Here is an 18,792-nt window from a genome sequence, read left to right as displayed (position 1 = left end):
CTTATTCACCGCGGTGACTTACACTGCTAGATACACTACTTACACTGCGTCACTCATCCATACATCAGTGGAACACACACGCTCTCTCTGTCACTCACACATACTATGGGTGAATCTGAACAGCATGTCTTTGGACATTCCACATTCTGTGTGATTGTTCCCCCGGTCCTGCAGTGAAGTAGTGGTGCCGACTGGCTTGGTTGAGTGGGCTTATTTGAAGAGGGAGGGAGGGTGGGGGGGCAAGGGGAGATTGAAAAGGAGGGAGTGGAAATGAGTGGGATGAGATGACATGGATGTGTTGGATACAGGAGTGGTTGGGCTGTTTTGGTGTGTACTTTTAGGTGACTCACCACACGCTTTGTGTGAGAGTGTGTATACTGTGTGTCGGTGTGCTCTTTAGCATTGTCTCTGCTGCCTAGGTATGAGACCTCCTGACCAGTTTGGGGATGCTAGGATTGCCTTTGGTTATGAGGTCCAGTCCTTAATATTTCCCTGAGTGCAGTAGAATGCCTCACTTGAGCACAAACGGCAGGTTGTGCTGGCCCTCTTTAGCCAGGTTTGAAATTTGCTGAGGAAATAACCAAACAGAGATTATAAACCGACAGCCTCACAGAGCCCATGTCCGGCACACTGAAAACATATGCCGCTTCTCTTTGCCAAGTGCATCGTGGGCTACAAACGCTCTGTACTAATCTCAGTTTTCACTGTGGTCAAAATTTTTTCGAACTAGATGCTTCACATCAGATTTTGCTGAAAGAGCAGAAAATATATGGCCCTTTTTATTTCTCACATTTGTTTCTCTTTTTAAATTTCTTAACAAATATGGGAGTAATAAGTCAGCAGGACAAAATGTCCGTGGACGAAGAGGCAAGTTTTTGGTAAACAAATGGTGAAAAGTATGGAATTGATTTGAGGGAGGGAGAGTGCCGTCGGGAGATTGTACTGGAGGGAGCAGCCGGCGTGAGCATCCAGAAGTCGAGGAGGTGGGACGATGGTCTCTCTTAGTCACACGGAGCCATATTAGCATTTTCTCTCCTTTTAGAGAAGCATGTTTTCCTAACCTGTCTCACAGCTCTCCGTCTCGCCATTCGTTAGAGACCCTGACGCAATTGTGCCCCGAGGCGAGTCTCAACCACACAGCCTGTGCCTTGGAAATTTGTTTATGTGTGTCTTTCAGCATTTGAGGTAAAACCGCCTCTCAATTCTGGGAATCCTCAGTGTCCCTGAACTTTCTCTAATTCCACTTGAAGCATGCAGGAGGGTTTTTTTTTTTTTGGAGAATTACTGCACCAAAATAAACACGCTTTATATGTGAGAACAAGGTTGTATTTGTGGCATCCTCCTCCATCTCGCTTCCGCTTCTCCTGAGTGTTTGTGATGTAGTAATGTGATGTGCCCGGTTGTGGGCCAGAGGGGGCTACATGGGTGGGCCAGAGGACAAGGACAGCAGGTTTTCCACACAAACTGAGACTTGTGTTGAGAAAGCAAAACAAAGAAAAACCCAGAAGGCTCTGGACTGTTGACAGCCAACAACAGAAAAGGCTGCTGAGAAGTTAGAGCAACCAAAATGCCAAGGATCAGTCGGTCCTCTACGGACTCCCTTTATTACTCAGACCGGCTGCCTTATATGTCCATACTGATTGACCTCGGGTCCTCAGCAGCTGGTCATTGCAGTGGTCAACAGCTTCATCGAAAGAGCTGTGTGTGATCCTTCTGTTGGATTCTTTGTCCCTACTTTTCCCACCAAACATCCTAGGTTGTCACGTTACCATGTTCAGGACCATGCAGCTGTCGACACGTCCAAGCTGCCCGAATTATCTGGGATGTGGTTCTGACCCGTAGGTTTTGCTCATGTCAACAGAGAACTGCAAATTCTCTTTCCTCTTAAATGTTCTGGAGAAGCGGGTTCGAGGTTGCCCTAAGTTCAAGAACGGTCAATTCCGATAGAAACCTCCACCCAAGATGAGCACAAACATGCTCTTTGTTATGTCTTTGACAGTTTCAATACATCCCTTATTCATTTCAGCATGAACCCAGTTGGCTTGGCTTTGCCTTTTTTATATAGTAACTTCTTATCTCCGTTTTTCAAATGTCTCATTTTCAGATTGTCTTTTAATGCTCTGCACTTCTGAACAGATTTGCTGCAGAACATGCCTCTCGCTTTAGGTACTCGCAGTACCTTAATTTATATAAAAGCAAATGTGTCATCTGTCCGAATATATTGTGCCCAAATATATCTATTGTGAAGCGCTGTAACTGTACCTTTGTGCGCAGCGAACATTGTGAAAAAAGGTCTGCCGAGCAAACGAGACCTTCCTCGCTTCGCACCCGAGGGGGACTGCTCAGCCGCATTGAAGCAGAAGGTCGAAGGTTAATGACTGCGCTAACAAGCGTTGTGACAATGGAAACGGATGCTCTTGGTGTGGATGATAATGGCATTGGGGGGGGTGGGACTGCGTACCACGCTCAACATCACACAGCCATTGTTGTGACAAACAGAAAATGTCCCATTTGTTAAACGAATGACAGTTAATTAGGACTACCTTTCCATGTGAGGTACAAACCCGCGACACCGAGAGGAGACTGCTCATTAGCATATCGGTTGTGAAAATGGTGGCGGGGAAACGGATGGCGGTTTGCCAGAGCAGCTGTTCTGTTGTTTTATAACTGTTGAATGGTTACATTTCCAAAACACCGTCTGATGTCCAAGTTGTGACACACCAGTAAAGAGGAAACGCACTTGGTAAAGCTTTGAGATTTTGCGAAAACTCCCAGCCGTAAACCACAAAGGTTGTGTCGTTGGGCACTTCGATGTGTGGGCAGCAGGTGGTGCAGTGATGAAGGAACTGCAGTTCTGACTCAGAGCTCACTGTATTCAACACTAGGAAGCATCCTGCTTCCATACCCTTGAGCGATGTTCTGACTCGAACTTCAGCGAAACATACAGCAGTACTGCTGATGTCAAACGGCTGACGTGTCAAACTGCAGGATGTGTGAGCGGCTGAGGGTAAGAGTTCCTAAGTGCCTCAGTTACATGTTTTTGATCGTGCATAAATTGAAATAAAAGAGTGAGAAAAGTGTGTATTTTGCATGAGGGAGTGTCAGCCTTAGACGCATCCCAGGAGGTCTTATGTGTTCCTAGCCTCGTCAGAAGGAACGCGCCGGTGCCATGATTAAAGAGTTGAGAGGAAAAGGTTTCTGGTTCACATCCCAGTGAAGGAAGCTCTGCCGCACCCTTGAGGAACAGACTGAACTTGAACTGTCAACCGTCCCGCTGCTTGGATGGGCAGACAGCAGGAAAAACTGTAAACTTAGTAGAAAAGTTACCTTTAACCCCTTGAGATGCACCTGAGATGTTTTTGTTTTGTAAACCAAATGAGGAATCATGTTGTCACACAGCTCTTTGGAAGTCGATTACATATGGTGTTTATGAAAGCATAGAAACAAAATTATTGCCTTAGCACTGGATACCCTGTGAGAACAGCCTGTGCTCATGTTGTAAATTAGTGCGACATGGAGTTGCATTTCATTATAAAATTAGTAAATTGAAAGGAAGCAAACGTGAACGATTTGTAATTATTTAATCAGATGCTTCTCCAAAGAAATTCAGAATTGTATCCGTAAATCTGGATATTTTACTGGAGTAATTCAGGCCAATAGAAGGGTGGTAATTGCTCAAGGGTGTAATAGCAGTTCCTCCTAGGATTTCAACCCACAGGCCTTTGATCAGGATTGCAGCTCTCGTACCCATAAATCATCTGTCAGCCCTGTTCTGAGAGCCCGTTGAGCTGAGCTTTTCCTTTAGAGGACTATTCGACAGCAGCTTGTTCGAACCTTGAGATCACAACACAATAGCTGTGAGAGAAACCAACAACGGTCTCGGGAGTCTTGTGACTTTCTCCATATCTCAGCAGCCAGATATCTGACTCAAATACAGCCCTGCATCCTGTCTTTGTGCTCATTACTAGTTTAAAGTAAAAAGTAAATGTTTTTTATTGTATTCTCTTCACTTATCCTTTTTCCAACATTTCTGTCTGTAGTGGAGAGAATGCGACCTGTGTCTAGCCTCCGAGCCAATAGATGGCAGTGAAAAGCACCAAAAAAACTCACTTCCACAGCTTATGTCTGGTGTTCCTGTGTGTCAGTGATCAGTATCAGGATGAGCAATGTTCCATGTGTCTTTGGCATGAATCTCTCAATAGCTGGCACTGAATAGGCTTGTGGAGATGTGCGTATGTGTATTTTAAGAAATTTTGAATTAGTTTTCATTTTAATGTAACTCAAAATTTAAAAAAATATTGTCTTGTATTTTTTTGTTGTAGATGCATCTGGAAGTTTTACAGAATTTAACCAGTGAATACACTGAGGAAAGTCTCTATTGTCAATACATCGCAACCAATAAAATAAGCGAGTTATGAACTAACTTCTGAACCAGTTGTGTTTGTAAGTACCGAAACTGTCATGTGCCGAATGGCAGCTTTAGCCAAAGTTAGTGTGTTGTGTTTAACAGGGATGTAAAGGTGAAACGGTAAACGCATGTCCCATCCATGGTGACACTTATCTCAGTGCCGTTGTCAGGTGTTCATCGAATGGTGGGTAAAGAAATGATTTGCTGCTATCGGGTCGGTGATAGGTTCCCAGTGGGCTGTTCGGTCTGACTCAGCAAGGCAAGGTAACCCAAGTAAGAAGGTCACAGAGGCTTCACCCAAATTCACAGGGTTCACAGGAGACCAGAGGAAAGAATGGCCTTTTGGGTGGGTTGAAGATCCATATGTGGGACTTTGGGCAGGAATCTTTTTGTTTGGACTAGGAGGGGAATGAAGGAGCCACTGACATCGTCACTGACCCACTGTTTGTGGCACTTTTCACTCAGAATTCTGCCTGTCTCTGTCCCTCTCTCTAGGAAAAGAGGAATATGTGGCGACCTTCAAAGGGTCCGAGTACTTCTGCTACGACCTGTCGCTGAACCCCATCCAGAGCAGCAGCGATGAGATCACGCTCTCGTTCCGCACGCTGCAGCGAAACGGCCTTATGCTGCACACGGGCAAGTCGGCCGACTACGTGAACCTGGCGCTGAAGAATGGCGCCGTCTCCCTCGTCATCAACCTGGGCTCGGGCGCCTTCGAGGCGCTCGTGGAGCCTGTCAACGGCAAATTTAATGACAATGAGTGGCACGATGTCAAAGTAACGAGGAATTTACGTCAGGTAACGGCTACAGAGGGGCGACAGCAGGAGAACTTAAACAAAAATAATGGCAAAAATACAACCCACACTGACCATCTGTGGCAGTCCATATATACATCTACATTTAAATGTATGTCTGTAATTAAAATCGGGGTTTTTTTGGTCGTCGGGTTGTTTAAACTCTCGGGTCTCAACGCAGATGAGACGTCACCTGTCGTCTGTAAGACTGCTGAGCGCCCCGTGAGGCGGTGCTGAGGGTTTGGTCAACTTCTTTGAGGGACGCTAATCCAGGATGCTACGCTCTTCCAGTTGAAGAACTCGTCAATCCAAAGCGGATCTCTAGATCCACGCTGGGGGAAAAAGCAAATAAAACCTAATTAGAAACTCACAGAAAGAGAGACTTGTAATATGGCCGATGCGCAGCAGTTACTTTCTCTGTGGGTCAACGGCTCATTCTCAGAAGCTCATTTCCCTCTCAGTATTTGTTCTGTAACGCAGGATTCTGAATCCTAGCTGCTTTTCAGCAGAGTTGAAAGATCAATGTTAGGGGAAAAAAATGAACCAACTCTGCTAATTGTGGTTATTTATCTTGTTTTGAGAAATCAATTTTAAAGGTTCTCCTTGAATACAAAGCCGGAGTGTATAGAAAACAGGGTACAGGGGTACCAGGAGCCTAGATGTCCACAGGGACGCTGGAGGATTTTCACTGTAAGCCTCCTGATGGTCAGTGGAGGGTCTAATCCGTTCCCTACCACCCCTTGCTGCTTCATGCCAGGGCCACAAAGGGGTCCAGATGGAAACCTGTACAGCTGACGGAGAAGGGGGCTCCTAATTGGACAATAAATCCACTGATTATCAGTAAATGTTTTAAAAGATCTGTAGAACTTCAGGAGACGTGTCGTTTGAATGATTTTTGGCTATTTCACTGTGGCCCCTCCCTTTTTTGGGATGCTCCACGTGAGCCAGTTACGGGGTCATGTGACGCACACGGTGTCGCACTGGGCATGAGGTCGGGACGGGGGCGGCTCTAGCGTAGCGAGGGGCAGGACTCCATGCCGCTGTGCTCTACGAGTTCTACGGTGCCTTCCCGCTGGTCCAGCTTTTTTTTCCTCCTCTTTCTGCATTACTAACCTGCTTTGAAACAAAAACAACTAACCTGTCATTCATGGAATGTGTCATTCTACTAACCGTAACCTCTGGGCGTTCCAGAATAATGTACTAACCTGATAGTGACCATCATATCTTTTTTCAGTACGGACCGTTCTTCTGTTCACAGTTTTTAATTTCCCTTCTCCCCCCTTTTCCACAAAGCACTCAGGCATTGGACACGCTATGGTAAACAAACTACATTGTTCGGTAGATATCATTCTAATTGTTTCTTAGTTTGGCTTTGCCGTTTGTTTCCTATCTTTCTTTTACCGTAGACGTCATTAACAAAAAGGGAACTGCGGTTGGTACCCTCTTCTGCTTACTTCCCTCTCCCGAACCCCCCTTCCTTTTGGTTTCTTTTCATTTGTTGGACAACCTCTCTCATTTTACCTGTTCCTGTCCTTTTGTGTTTCATCCACCTTTTAGGGAGCATCTTTTCGAGCCTGTTGCATCCAGCAATGGAGAACAGGAAGGACTCTCCTGGCTGGCTCCCTCAAAGCCCATTGGCAGAGGCAGTCCTTTGATCAGGCTGGCTCGAAGCCCATTGGCTGAGGCAGTTCCATGACCAGGCTGACTCGAAGCCCATTGGCTGAGGCAGTCCTATGACCAGGCTGGCTCGATGCTCATTGGCCCAGCCAGTTGTGTGGCCATCCATACGGCATGGCATGTGTTCTTCAGACCTCTACCCATCACCCGACTCCCTCTGTTCACGTGACCCTCACACGAGACGTGTCCCTCGTTTTTCTTCCAGTCTCTCGCAGTTTGTGCTCTTGCTCGCTCCAGTACCCTTCTGATTCCTTTGTTCCCCTCTTTTCTTTTTACCTCGTTCGGTTCAACCTGTTGTCGTTTTTTTGTTTTGTTTTGCATGTGTGCATGCGGTAAGAAAGGTGATGCCCAAAGCATGCCCGTGCTGTACTGCGGCTTCCTTCCATTTGCCCACACTAACGTGCACCGTGGCTGTGCCTCTGCGCTCGACACGCTGTCTCTCACTGTGTTTCCTCGTTTCATTTCCCATGTGACAGCCAAGAAGTGCTCAACAAACTGATACACGCCCTGGCAAAACTAACCCCTAACACATTCTACTAACACCATTTTTGTGTCTGCCGAATTGCTTTTAAGTTGCAGCAGGGGCTATACTAACACAGTAATGGGGGGCAATCCGTGGACTCCTCAGTTAGCGTACCTGGTCCACCGTGGCCGGTGGGCTCGATTCCGGATAAAATAAGACCTAAATAGAAAAACTAAACGAAAACAGACATGAAAATGGGTTTAACAAAATTCTTATGTACAAAAAAAAACAAAATTGGAAAAAGAACCAATGCGGTGGCCTTAAGGGGTTATAAAAACAAACGAAAAACAAACAAAATTGGAAAAAGAACCAATGTGCTGGCCTTATGAGGGGTTAAAACAGGCGACTAAAGCAGGCGACTGCAGCTTGTGGCCTTTTCAGTATAGCGTGTCCTTTCCCTGTGCTTTGTTGTCTAGGTAACAATATCCGTGGATGGGATTCTCACCACCACGGGCTACACACAAGAAGACTACACCATGCTAGGCTCTGACGACTTTTTCTATGTCGGAGGCAGTCCTAGCACAGCGGACCTGCCTGGATCGCCAGTGAGCAACAACTTTATGGGTTGCCTGAAGGAGGTAATCACGTCCGCCGCGTACGCACTTCCTTTTCAGACAGAGGGCTCTCCTCATTGGCTGTCCCTGATCCGAGATTGACTGTCAACTCTCTTTGCAGACCTCTGTCCGTATCGCTTGATAGCGAAACTTGCCCGTTAGATGCCGGTCATCCTTCTGCTGGCCATTGCTAGTTATACGTTCGCGGAGATGCTGCGTCCATTTTCCTGCTCACTTTGACAGGAAGTCATGTTTTTAGTGACAAAGACGCTCGCTGCCTTTTTTTTCCAGCTTTTTGCTGCATAGATGTAGTGCTCAGAGCTCAGCTCTGCAAATGAAAGGAGCATCTCCATTTATATATTTAAATTATATTTGTATAATACTATATATTATATACATTTGTGTTCTGTAGGGACAACTGGCAGCATGGTGGTTAGAGCTCAAAGGTTGCAGGTTCGAATCCTACCTCCAGCTCTAGTACCCTTGAGCAAAGGTACTTACCCCAAATTGCTCCTGTAAAATCACCCAGCTGTATAAATGGGTAAATAATTGTAAGTACCTGAACATTGTAAGTCGCGTTGGTACTAATAAATGAATCAGTGTAACAGCTTGATTGGTCGGGAACACCCTCAACGATGCAGGAGCAGCGCTGAATCCTGAAGTGGCTCCTCAGATGATAAACAGTGTGTTAAATGCTGAGGCAACAACGGAAGTGTGGCTGCAGCATTGCACTGTGGGTCACGAGGCAGTGGAGATAAATCCCTTGTGCTTTCAGTTTCATGCTAATGCATGGAAATACCCGGTGATACAGCAGCTCCCCCTACTGGCAACCTCAACTCTCCGTCATCGTGCTGTCGGTGGACGGGGTTTCAGTCCGCCGAACACAAGAGCCGAAGAGGGCTTCTCTGTATTTTCTTTTAGCCTGAAGAGGAGTTGAAGCTCAAATGTATCGCTGATAGCTCATCCGCTCCGCTACGTGTCCCATGTCTCCTTCCCTTTTTTTCCCCCTCATTTTGTTTTGAGACCAAGTGTGCGCAGTATCTCTGCTTTGAGTAACAAAGCGGGATCGCTGGGAAAAAAGCAATTTTCACTTTTTCTCATACTTGTCAGTAAATTCTCCCACACACAGCTTTATTCTGGCTCTTTCACGCCTGCCTGGATTCCGCGACGCGGCTGCTAGCTCGGGCAGCGCCGGCTTCCCGCAGAACGGAGTGGGAAAACAGTGCTAATTGAAACTCGATGATAAAAAAAAAAGTCTCCCTCAGCAGAGCTCCATCAAGTGAAACTTGTATAGATTAATTCATTAGCAAATTGGGCCTACAGTGATTAATAATGCAATATCCAAGCAATTACCCTGAACCTCATCTGCTCCTGCTCCCTCTTCTTGCCAGCCACGTGCTGCCTTCCTTTCACCATTTAATCCACATCCAAGGAGCTGCTGCAGGTGGTGTGGAGCTGGAGGACCCGTTGTCCTGCTGTCACACTCTTAAACATAGTCTTATATCTTGTGTATAACCTTGAATCGGTTGTATAGCAGCATAAATAGATGAGTTTTCTCAGCCACTGGAAATATGGCAGTAATGCTTGAACAAACAGTGTATTTCATCAGGACTCGGTTCCTCAAGACACTGGAGAATTCATAAACTGCACCCAGGAAGGGTCTTTGATGCACTTTCTGCGCATTACGCTGACTGCATGGGTCATGAGTTGATGCCACGGACGCCTCCGCGCTCCAAACTTAACACGATCCGTAGTGGGGATGCTTTTCTGACTGTCCATAGTACAGATAAATAAGGCAATACAAATAAAGTAGAAATTAGGAACATACTACAGGAATATGAGGAGTATATAATGATGAGCATAGGGCAGTTGTTGCCCAGCATGAGGGAGGTTTGATCTGCAAGCAACACTGGTGACAACTGGTGGGAACACACCGGGGGCAGCGGGAGATGGAGGCGCTCAGGATCCGATTGTTCGCGTTTTCTCCCCCGTTGAACGTTTAATGGCATTTCGGTGGGTGCAGGAAGGCTGGCTGGCTGCGTCGTCGTCGGTGCGAGATACACAGCTACTGCTTAATTTTTCCCTTTTTATTTTGTCGACCAAAATAAATTCTCTCAGTTAAAAGGGCCGCAACTCATTAATCACAGAGCTGAGCCGGAGATCGTTTGGCAGGATTGAGCGATCATCGATACCCTTTTATTGCACGCTCTCCCCTCATCGCCATCCAGCCCAGTGTTTCATTGAAATCCAAATTGTAATACAAGTTTTGCACAACAGCTCACGCACCACGGTGAAGTCCGACGCCAGCAAGACTAACGTAACGGAATAGGAAACCGGTCCCAGGTTGTTTTGAATTGTGCTTGACTTGTTGCCATGGGAACATGCTATTGCATTTTATATTTGTTTTTAGTTAGCTGGCACATTGTAAAAAATTGAATTACATTCCAAAAAAAAAGAAAAAAAAAAAAAAAAACCCTTTCACAATGTGCAGTTTATACAGCTGGATGTTCGGTGAAGCAGCGTGGTTTTAGCACGTTTCAAAAGGGTACAATTAGAGTTTGTGGCGTTCAAACCTGATCTCCGTGTTCCCTCTTCGGAATCAAGCTGAGCCCAGAGGTGCGGCTATAACGAACCAGGAGGAGAAACGCTCTCGTTCTGCAAAAAAAAAAATTGCTTTTAGATCACACCATGTACGCTTTGTTCAGGCAGTTTGAGTGATTTTAAGATCTTTGAATTAGAACTTTATTGTGCTTTTTAATGTTACTTTACTACTTGCCCTACCCCTCGGAACAGGTTGTCTACAAGAACAATGACGTGAGACTGGAGCTATCCCGCCTGGCGCGGCAGGGAGACCCCAAGATGAAGGTCCACGGGACGGTGGCCTTCAAGTGCGAGAGTGTGGCCACGCTGGACCCCGTGACCTTCGAGACCCCAGAGTCATACGTGGTGCTGAGCACCTGGACCGCCCGCAGGACGGGATCCGTCTCCTTTGACTTCCGTACCACCGAGCCCAATGGCCTGCTGCTTTTCAGCCACGGGCGGCCCAAGCCGCAGAAAGACGCCCGGGGACCCCAGACCCTCAAAGTGGACTTCTTTGCCATCGAGATGCTGGACGGCCACCTCTACCTGCTGCTGGACATGGGCTCAGGGACCACCAAGACCCGGGCCGTCAACAAGAAGGTCAACGACGGCGAGTGGTACCACGTGGACTTCCAGCGGGACGGGAGGTCAGGTAGGTCCTGCCCCTTCTTGCCTTCCGTGAGTTGCTTGGTTTTACCCAGAATTCCCAGCTCTACTGGAATTGAGGAGAATGTGGTTTATGCAGGATCCTGGGATGTGTGTGTAATCTCTCAGGCTTGACACAGACCTTCACGTCCCTCCTTCAGACGTCTAAGTGTCTGAAATGAATGAGCGACCCAGTATCACCTGTATACGAACATCTACTACAACAGAGTAATGAGTATATCTCTCTCTGCCGCACACACCTCGCTCTCGGGCTCCATCCTTCTCTGAGCTCTGCCGTGGCGTTGTCATAGAAACCAGAGCGGACCGCTCCCACAGGACGTGGTGGATATTGCAGGGAGCACTGCAGAGCTGTGCAGTAATGACATTTCTCCCCCCCTTGCATACCCCGACCCCAAGGTCCAACACGTGGGCAGCAGCTCCACAGCCCCTCTAACTCCCCACCTCAACAGCAATCCCTGTTAAATTTTGCTGTAGAAAAAAATTATGGAAATGATATCAAAATGATGAAATGATGTAAAATTATATTGATTTGCTTCGTGGCTTTGGTTTAGATTTCCCTCCTTTCCTTTTCTCTCTCCCTTTCTCTGCACGTCTCTTTTTCTCTCCCTCTCTGATGCTGCCGGAGAGAGACAAAGGGCGCCTGGCTGCACAGTCTCTGAATTGACAGTGGGAGAAAGGCGGTGTCTATGTGCACGGTACACCTACGGAACCCGGGTCTGGGGTTCCACGCTAATCTCAGAATGGCAGCGTGGTCCTTCAGGAGAAGCGCAGCGTGGCGCTTCCACGTGTGCACTGCCTGCTGTTCTATTGGTCATCAGAGGGTGCATTCTTTAAAGAACTGCACCTCTCATGCAGAGATTTCCTTGTGCTGATTGGTTCTTTCGCTTGATATGATCAGCTAAAGGCAGGATGTAAATGTCTAGCTGGATAAGCAGGCAAAATGTTAGTGTTATCTAGTACAGTTTGGATAAATGGACGAGCGAGAATCTAAGGCCGTCTTTCCCAGGAAAAGTGACATCGGACTGCTGCGTAGGGCGAACTGGAGGGAGGATGAAGTCTGCCTGTGCTGGTGGTGTACGGAAGTCCAAGAGGGCTCCGTTCCCACAGACAGATGGTTGCTTACTGAGCGGGGCCCAGCATCAGAATGCTGAGTCATCCCCCCTAGCATCGCTAGCCACTGACCCGCACTGCCGGTGGAGAGCGGCCGGTGCAGCACCGGACCTCACTTTTCCTCTGCTGCCCGTTCTCTTTGCAGACATCTGATATTTTGTCACTCAAACAGTGTCTTGAAAGCAGGAAACATCCGAATGGGTTTGATGTCACAATCACGTGTGTGAAGAGTCTCATCAGTGTTTAAACCTTCCCTCTCTGCCCCACTCTTCTTTATCCTGCTCAGGTACCATCTCTGTTAACACCCTGCGCACCAGTTACACAGCGCCAGGAGACAGCGAAGTTCTGGACCTCGATGATCACTTGTATCTGGGTGGGCTTCCGGAGAACCGCCAGGGTCTGGTCTTCCCCACTGAGGTATGGACAGCACTGCTCAACTATGGCTACGTGGGCTGCGTCCGCGACCTCTTCGTGGACGGGCAGAGCAAGGATGTGCGGCGCCTGGCAGAGTTGCAGCGGGCCGCTGGGGTCAAGCCGTCCTGCACCAAGGAGCCGCCCAAACAGTGCCTGAGTAACCCCTGCCAGAACAGCGGCTTGTGTCGTGAGGGCTGGAACCGCTACGTGTGTGACTGCTCCGGCACCGGCTATCTGGGCCGCTCCTGTGAGAGAGGTGGGTTCCTCTGGGGTGAAATTGCAAAGACTTTTAACCGCACATTTAAATTTATGCAATTTCCAGAGGCTTTTCTCCAAAGTGACATACAAAGTAAACAAATGTGCATCAACAGATGAAGAGCTTTAGTCACAGACACAGGATTATCTTGGATTATCACAGGATTATCGCAGCTTGTCTGTCTGATACCTCCATGTTGCTGGTTCATATCACTCAAGTAACAGCCTATAGATGTGGTATTCAGAAAGCAAATACATAGATAATCGCAGCAGATGGTGGTGTACTCATCTGTGTAGCTGTCGGGGGAGAAATGGGTCTGAAAGAGATGTGTTCTGAGACTCTTCTTGAATGCTGGGGGATTCAGCAGTTACGAGGGAGGGAGGGGTTTTGTTCCTCCACACTGGGACCAAAACCAAGAACCTGTGACAGAAGCCTGTTGATGGGGTATGTATTCTGTGTGGCACCACCAAACAGCTGGAGGTGGGGTACCTTTACTGATTTAAATGAATGTTTTTTCCAAATTAACATTTATATTGCATGGTAATTTTTACTGTAAAGAAAGAAGCATCGAAGCATCTTTCTCAAGGGTGGGATTCATCCCTGGTTCCTTTTTGTCTGCAAGATTGAAATTTTTAATCACCGCCCTATCCGGTGTCCATGACACTTTCTGTTTCTGAGAACAGAACCCCGCGTCTCTAACTCTGTACGTGAACAGTACCCAGTTAATTTATATGCTGTCCAAAAGCATTTTTCCTTTCTCACAGTCACTATATATTCAATATTGTGCTCCATACCGTTTCCTTCTCAAGCTTGTTTTTATGCGTGGAAAAGGCAACATGGTGTAAAAACAGGGAGTCAAGTATTTTGCGGGAAAACTAAGAGCGGAGCTGAATAATGTATGATGCCTCGCAGGCGGCTTCTCCTGTAAATCACACAGCACATGTCGAACACGCGTGTCCCCGGGCGACCGCTACTCCGTGCTGTATTGACGGCTCGTGCTGAGTGGAGGGAGCCGTTACGGAGCGTGCGACTCCAGCCATAAACACCAGTTACAGCATCTCGGAATGTTAATGTTATTGCCACGCTGCTAATAAACAGGTTTGCTCTTCCTCTGAAGGAGTTTCTTTAAGAACGGAAGCTACAGCTGTCATTACCATAATATAATGTGCTATAACACTACTCTGAGGGTGCAGTTGCCATGGATGCGGTAGGAATGACCACTCCTGTTGACCACTCTGATGTGAGAATGCCTGCTCTCCTCACGGCCCATGATCTTGATGCTGGATTTAAGTCGTCATCTCATCAGCAGAGTCTTGATCACCCTGTTGACCTGCTCTCCAACACATTCCTACTGCAGACTGCTTCTTTTCGCATGCAGGCCTCACGCGGTTGTCCTTCTCTCTTTCTGAAGCTCTGACACCATGGTTAAACGTCAACGCCAGCCGCATGTTTGACTTTCAGAGTGTGTTGAGCTCATTGACGCTCAAGATCAGTAAATAGGCCAGGTGGAGATGGATGATTCGCATTGTGTGTTTACCTGCAGTTCTGGAGGGGGTCTGTCTGCCTCTCTTTGTCTCTCACTTCCCCCCCGACCTCTCCACCACGCCACCATGCCTCTCCCCCTCTCCATCTCTCTCTGTCTTGCTCTCTCTTTGCAATTCTGTTGAGAGGTGCTATTCAAGAGCTGTGAATGCGAACCAAAAGGAACATGACCCAAGTGCCTTTGTGTAGAGCTAATCAAGGTGGAGGAGAGGGAGGGTGCTGTGACAACCAGGAGCACCTGGCAGGAGAGCTGCAAGGTGGATGGGCTGCAAGCTCATCCCCTGCTGGGTCAGTGTCCTTCCAGCTGTTGAGACCTCCATTCCCAGTGGGTGCTTGGATTACTTTGGGGATACGTTCACCCTGATGCTTGCTCTCATCTTTCAGATGGCATCTGGTGCTGCTGCTACCTCACCTGTGTGGCTCCGAGCACATGCATCATTCATAGAGGAAAAAATACATCTTACAGGAAAAATGCGCAACGTGAAAACTTTAGTTCTGTTTTTAGCGGCTTATTTATCTCAAGCACTTACACATGGTCACTTGCGATGGGAAGTAGGTAAAACAAAAACAAGAAAACAGAACACAGACATGGCGGATAAGTACACGCAGTATGTGTAGCGTTTGCATTTAGTTATTTAGCAGATGCTTTTCTCCAAAGCGACTTCCAATGAACTCTATGTAGTGTTATCAGCGGTGACTTACACTGCTAGATACACTACTTACACTGGGTCACTCATCCATACATCAGTGGAACACACACTCTCTCTCTCTCACTCACACACTATGGGGGAACCTGAACAGCATGTCGTTGGACTGTGGGAGGAAACCCACGCAGACACGGGGAGAAGATGCAAACTCTACACAGACTGAGCGGGGATTAAACCCACATCCTTTCACACCACCCAGGCGCTGTGAAACAGCAGCAGTACTCGCTGTGCCACCATGCTGCTCAAGCACAGGGCTATCTTTACGTGCAAGGCTGCTGACTGGGTGTGACCAACTCCTTGGCTCTCAGCCAGTCGAGATACATGTACATTTATTCATTAAGCTGACGCTTTTCTCCAAAGTAGCGTACATCTCATAGAAAATACCATGTGTACATTACATTAGCAGAAAGAGACTTGGATGCAGACATGTGGTTCTAAAGTACAGTTAATTTACTTTGCACCATATGCACCAATGTACATGACACGAGTAGCTGCATAAAGCTGCTGAGATGTGACACTTGTCTTTTCCCCCCGGTACTGTGCGTCCTTCCTCCAGGTGGGCCAAGGAGGAGCCACGTGTGCATGTTACTGAAGCCAACGGAGTGACAACGTCAGGCAGTTGGTCACAGTTCTGACTCTCTCACGTCCATCTCCTGCTCAGTTGTCAAGGGAATGTCAATGAGGAACTCCTCTCTGAACAGTGAATTCACTGAGAAATTCTTAAAACCTTTCACCCACTCTGCATCCACCTTAGATCAGAAAACTCCATCTGAAAGTCTCTGGCCACGAGGGTTCAAAAGCCATTAGCTTAACTTCCACCTTCTTTGATAAGCTGGTTTCTTGTATTATGAACCGTTACAAGGTAACGCATTTTCAAATCGAGCACATTTAATTTTACTTATACCTCCACATTTACAAAAATATTTTACTACCGTTTACTTCACTCATCTGTTTTCTGTCTGTAGCAGACTGAACATGACCTGGGTTACCTTTCAGGCAGGTAGGTGGCAGTAAAAACTACCCAAACAGAATAGGCGTTTGTAACCTCTTAAACTGAACTCCCTTTCACAGTGTTTATACCTCATGTCTGGTGTTCCTGAGTGACAGGGATCAGTAACAAGAACAAGGTCCACAGTCTCCACTGAGTCATGAGTTTAATTAGTTTTAATTTTACTGTGGCTTTAATTTTTATTCTAGATTGTTCATAATTTTATTTCATTCAAGGCAGTCTTAGAAAGTATTTATGCTTACAGCTACATGTGAAGTTTTTTCTAACACTAAACGGTGAATGAATTGAGGTTGTATCTGTGCTATTAAACTTTTCTTGAATGTGACTTAGTTATTGCAAAGAGCAAAACAAGTTACAAAGACTGCACACGCTAAAGTTATGAACAGACTTATGGTTCTGCCTGTGTTCGTACATTGAGGAGCAACTGTATACAAATTTATTTTAAAAAGAAAAAACAAGACAATTGCGTCTTGTGGTCACTGTTCCTCCAGCCATTGCGCGCACACATACACACGTACATACACATACACACTCTGCCCTCCTCCAGCAAACTGAATCTCGTTAATTAATCGTCACCATGGAAACTCCCCTCCCCTTGTCCTAGTGCACCGTGGGTAGCAAGCGTTTTTGGATGGCAGGCTTGCTGTTATCAGGAGCAGGTGCAGGGTGAGATTAGGGGCTGTGTAACACTCGCCAGTTTGAGAAGGGTATCGGAGAGAGCGGGCGACCACGGTGCTGCGAGGTGAGCTCCCCCTCCTCCCTCTTCCTTGCACATGCTGGCTTTTTTTTCTGGAAGCTCTTGGAAATATGATGAGCGCCGCTTCTGGGGGAGACATTGTTTATTGTCAACGGCCGAAATAAAAGCCCTCCCCCCAAAAAATATCTACTCCTCGGCAAACCCCGCCAAGAATTTTTATCTATCGTTCTGCTGCTTTGTATTCATGAGGCCGTCCCTGTGCCTCCGCTTCTCCAGCCTCTGCTCGCCGTGGCTCCCTCCGCAGACGGGAATGACAGAAACACGCGGCGGAGGAGCAGGGTGTGGGCGGGAGCAGCGTCGTGCAGTCAGCCCTCGTCTGCACACTGCGCCTCATCTTCATCTCCTGCGTGTGCTCCGCTCGCAGTCAGCCTGTCCGTCTGACTGTCTCCAGCACTGTCTGTGTGTGTGTGATGGCTCACTGTCTCTCGTTGAGTGTCTCAGACGCACAGCATCGTGCTGACAGGAGAGCCTGTTCTCCCCTCCCGCTGCAGGAGGCTGTGTGGCTCTGAGCCTCCGTGTGCTGAGTCAGGAGAAGCTGGGCTCTCAAGTGCAGAACACTGTGTGTCACACACGTCCGGAGCCCACCCTGCATGCCTGAGGGTACCACATTAGTGCGGTGGGGCTCCCTGCGCAAATGGTCATGTAAACAAAGCAATGGGTCATTACAGGCGGGAAGCAGCATGAAACCGAACATCAGCACGGCTCGTTTGAACTGGCAATTAAACGACCGTGTTTTTATTCCTCTCGCTCATTACACCGTTCTTTGTCTGCTGAACAGACACTCCTGCCCAGAGAGGCGGGTTTTACACCTTGGTGTGTCGCACAGCTTGAAGCACTTTCTGTTCAATGTTACGTTCTAGCCGTTTTTGGACCGCTGTGCCACCTACAGGCAGTATTAACATGGACGTTTGTATGTGTTTGGATAAACTCTATACCTTCAATAGTATCATTTCTGTCCACTGCCCTGTCCCCTCCTGTGGGCAGGGCTAACACTTCCCTTCCCCCCTCCTCTCCACAGAAGCCACCATCTTGAGCTATGACGGCAGCAAATTCATGAAGATTCAGCTGCCGGTGGCCATGCACACAGAGGCGGAGGACGTGTCTCTGCGCTTCCGTTCGCAGAGGGCCTACGGTCTCCTAGTGGCCACCACGTCCCGCAACTCTGCCGACACACTGCGCCTGGAGTTGGACGCGGGCCGCGTGCGCCTCACTGTCAACCTAGGTACCGCACCTGGGCACGCTTTTCCATCCTACACACACTCTTACTGACGCCTCACTACTCCCAGTTTATTGTTGTTGTTTATATTATAATTTTTATTCCACGTGTTTGCACTGTCCGTGGTGTCTGGAGAGGCCCTGACTGTGGGTTCCGGCGTTCAGAGCTGCTGTCCATGGTGCTGAAGGGGCCAAGGGCCGGGTGGTGCTGAACAGACAGAGCTCCGCCTTCTTATCTGCTCCTCCACTAGCAAGCGTGCCTCTCTGCTCCACATGCTTCAGTCATTTACATTCATACACATACAAGCACACACACACGCAAAGACACACCCATATGATTTCTGTTGTGCTGGTGTCATGCTATGTAATGAGGAGAAGGGAACGGTGTAGAACCCTTCAATGGGCAGAGCCTGCGGCCCATCGCTCACTGTCAGATGATCATTGTGTGGCCTTTGCAAGGAATGCCCAGTCCTGTCCGTACACACAGTCTTGCAGACACAGACAAATTCACACACACTACAGGCATGTACTGAGACACGCACAGAAGCTGAACATACACAAGACTCAAGGAATAATAAAG

At 47.7% G+C, this 18,792-nt stretch overlaps 1 protein-coding gene across 20 annotated transcripts in view; it reads left to right on the top strand.

Moving 5' to 3' along the window:
- The window catches only part of LOC108940442 (neurexin-1a), a 114,113-nt gene that overhangs the window by 45,551 nt on the left and 49,770 nt on the right, over positions 1-18,792 (top strand). For 19 of the 20 annotated variants that reach the window (XM_018762623.2, XM_018762621.2, XM_018762612.2 and 16 more), the window contains 5 exons: positions 4,904-5,205; positions 7,819-7,980; positions 10,750-11,188; positions 12,599-12,982; positions 18,016-18,219. In XM_018762623.2, the coding sequence (XP_018618139.1) occupies positions 4,904-5,205; positions 7,819-7,980; positions 10,750-11,188; positions 12,599-12,982; positions 18,016-18,219 (1,491 nt within the window). Of the gene's footprint in view, positions 1-4,903; positions 5,206-6,495; positions 6,541-7,818; positions 7,981-10,749; positions 11,189-12,598; positions 12,983-18,015; positions 18,220-18,792 lie in introns of all 20 variants that reach the window. The other variant, XM_029250311.1, reaches the window with a different exon arrangement.

The sequence above is a fragment of the Scleropages formosus genome, chromosome 3 (genome assembly GCF_900964775.1).
Source record: "Scleropages formosus chromosome 3, fSclFor1.1, whole genome shotgun sequence".
NCBI classification, from domain to species: Eukaryota; Metazoa; Chordata; class Actinopteri; order Osteoglossiformes; family Osteoglossidae; genus Scleropages; species Scleropages formosus.
Note: the sequence above shows the minus strand (reverse complement) of the source record. Positions and strands in the feature narration are given on the sequence as shown.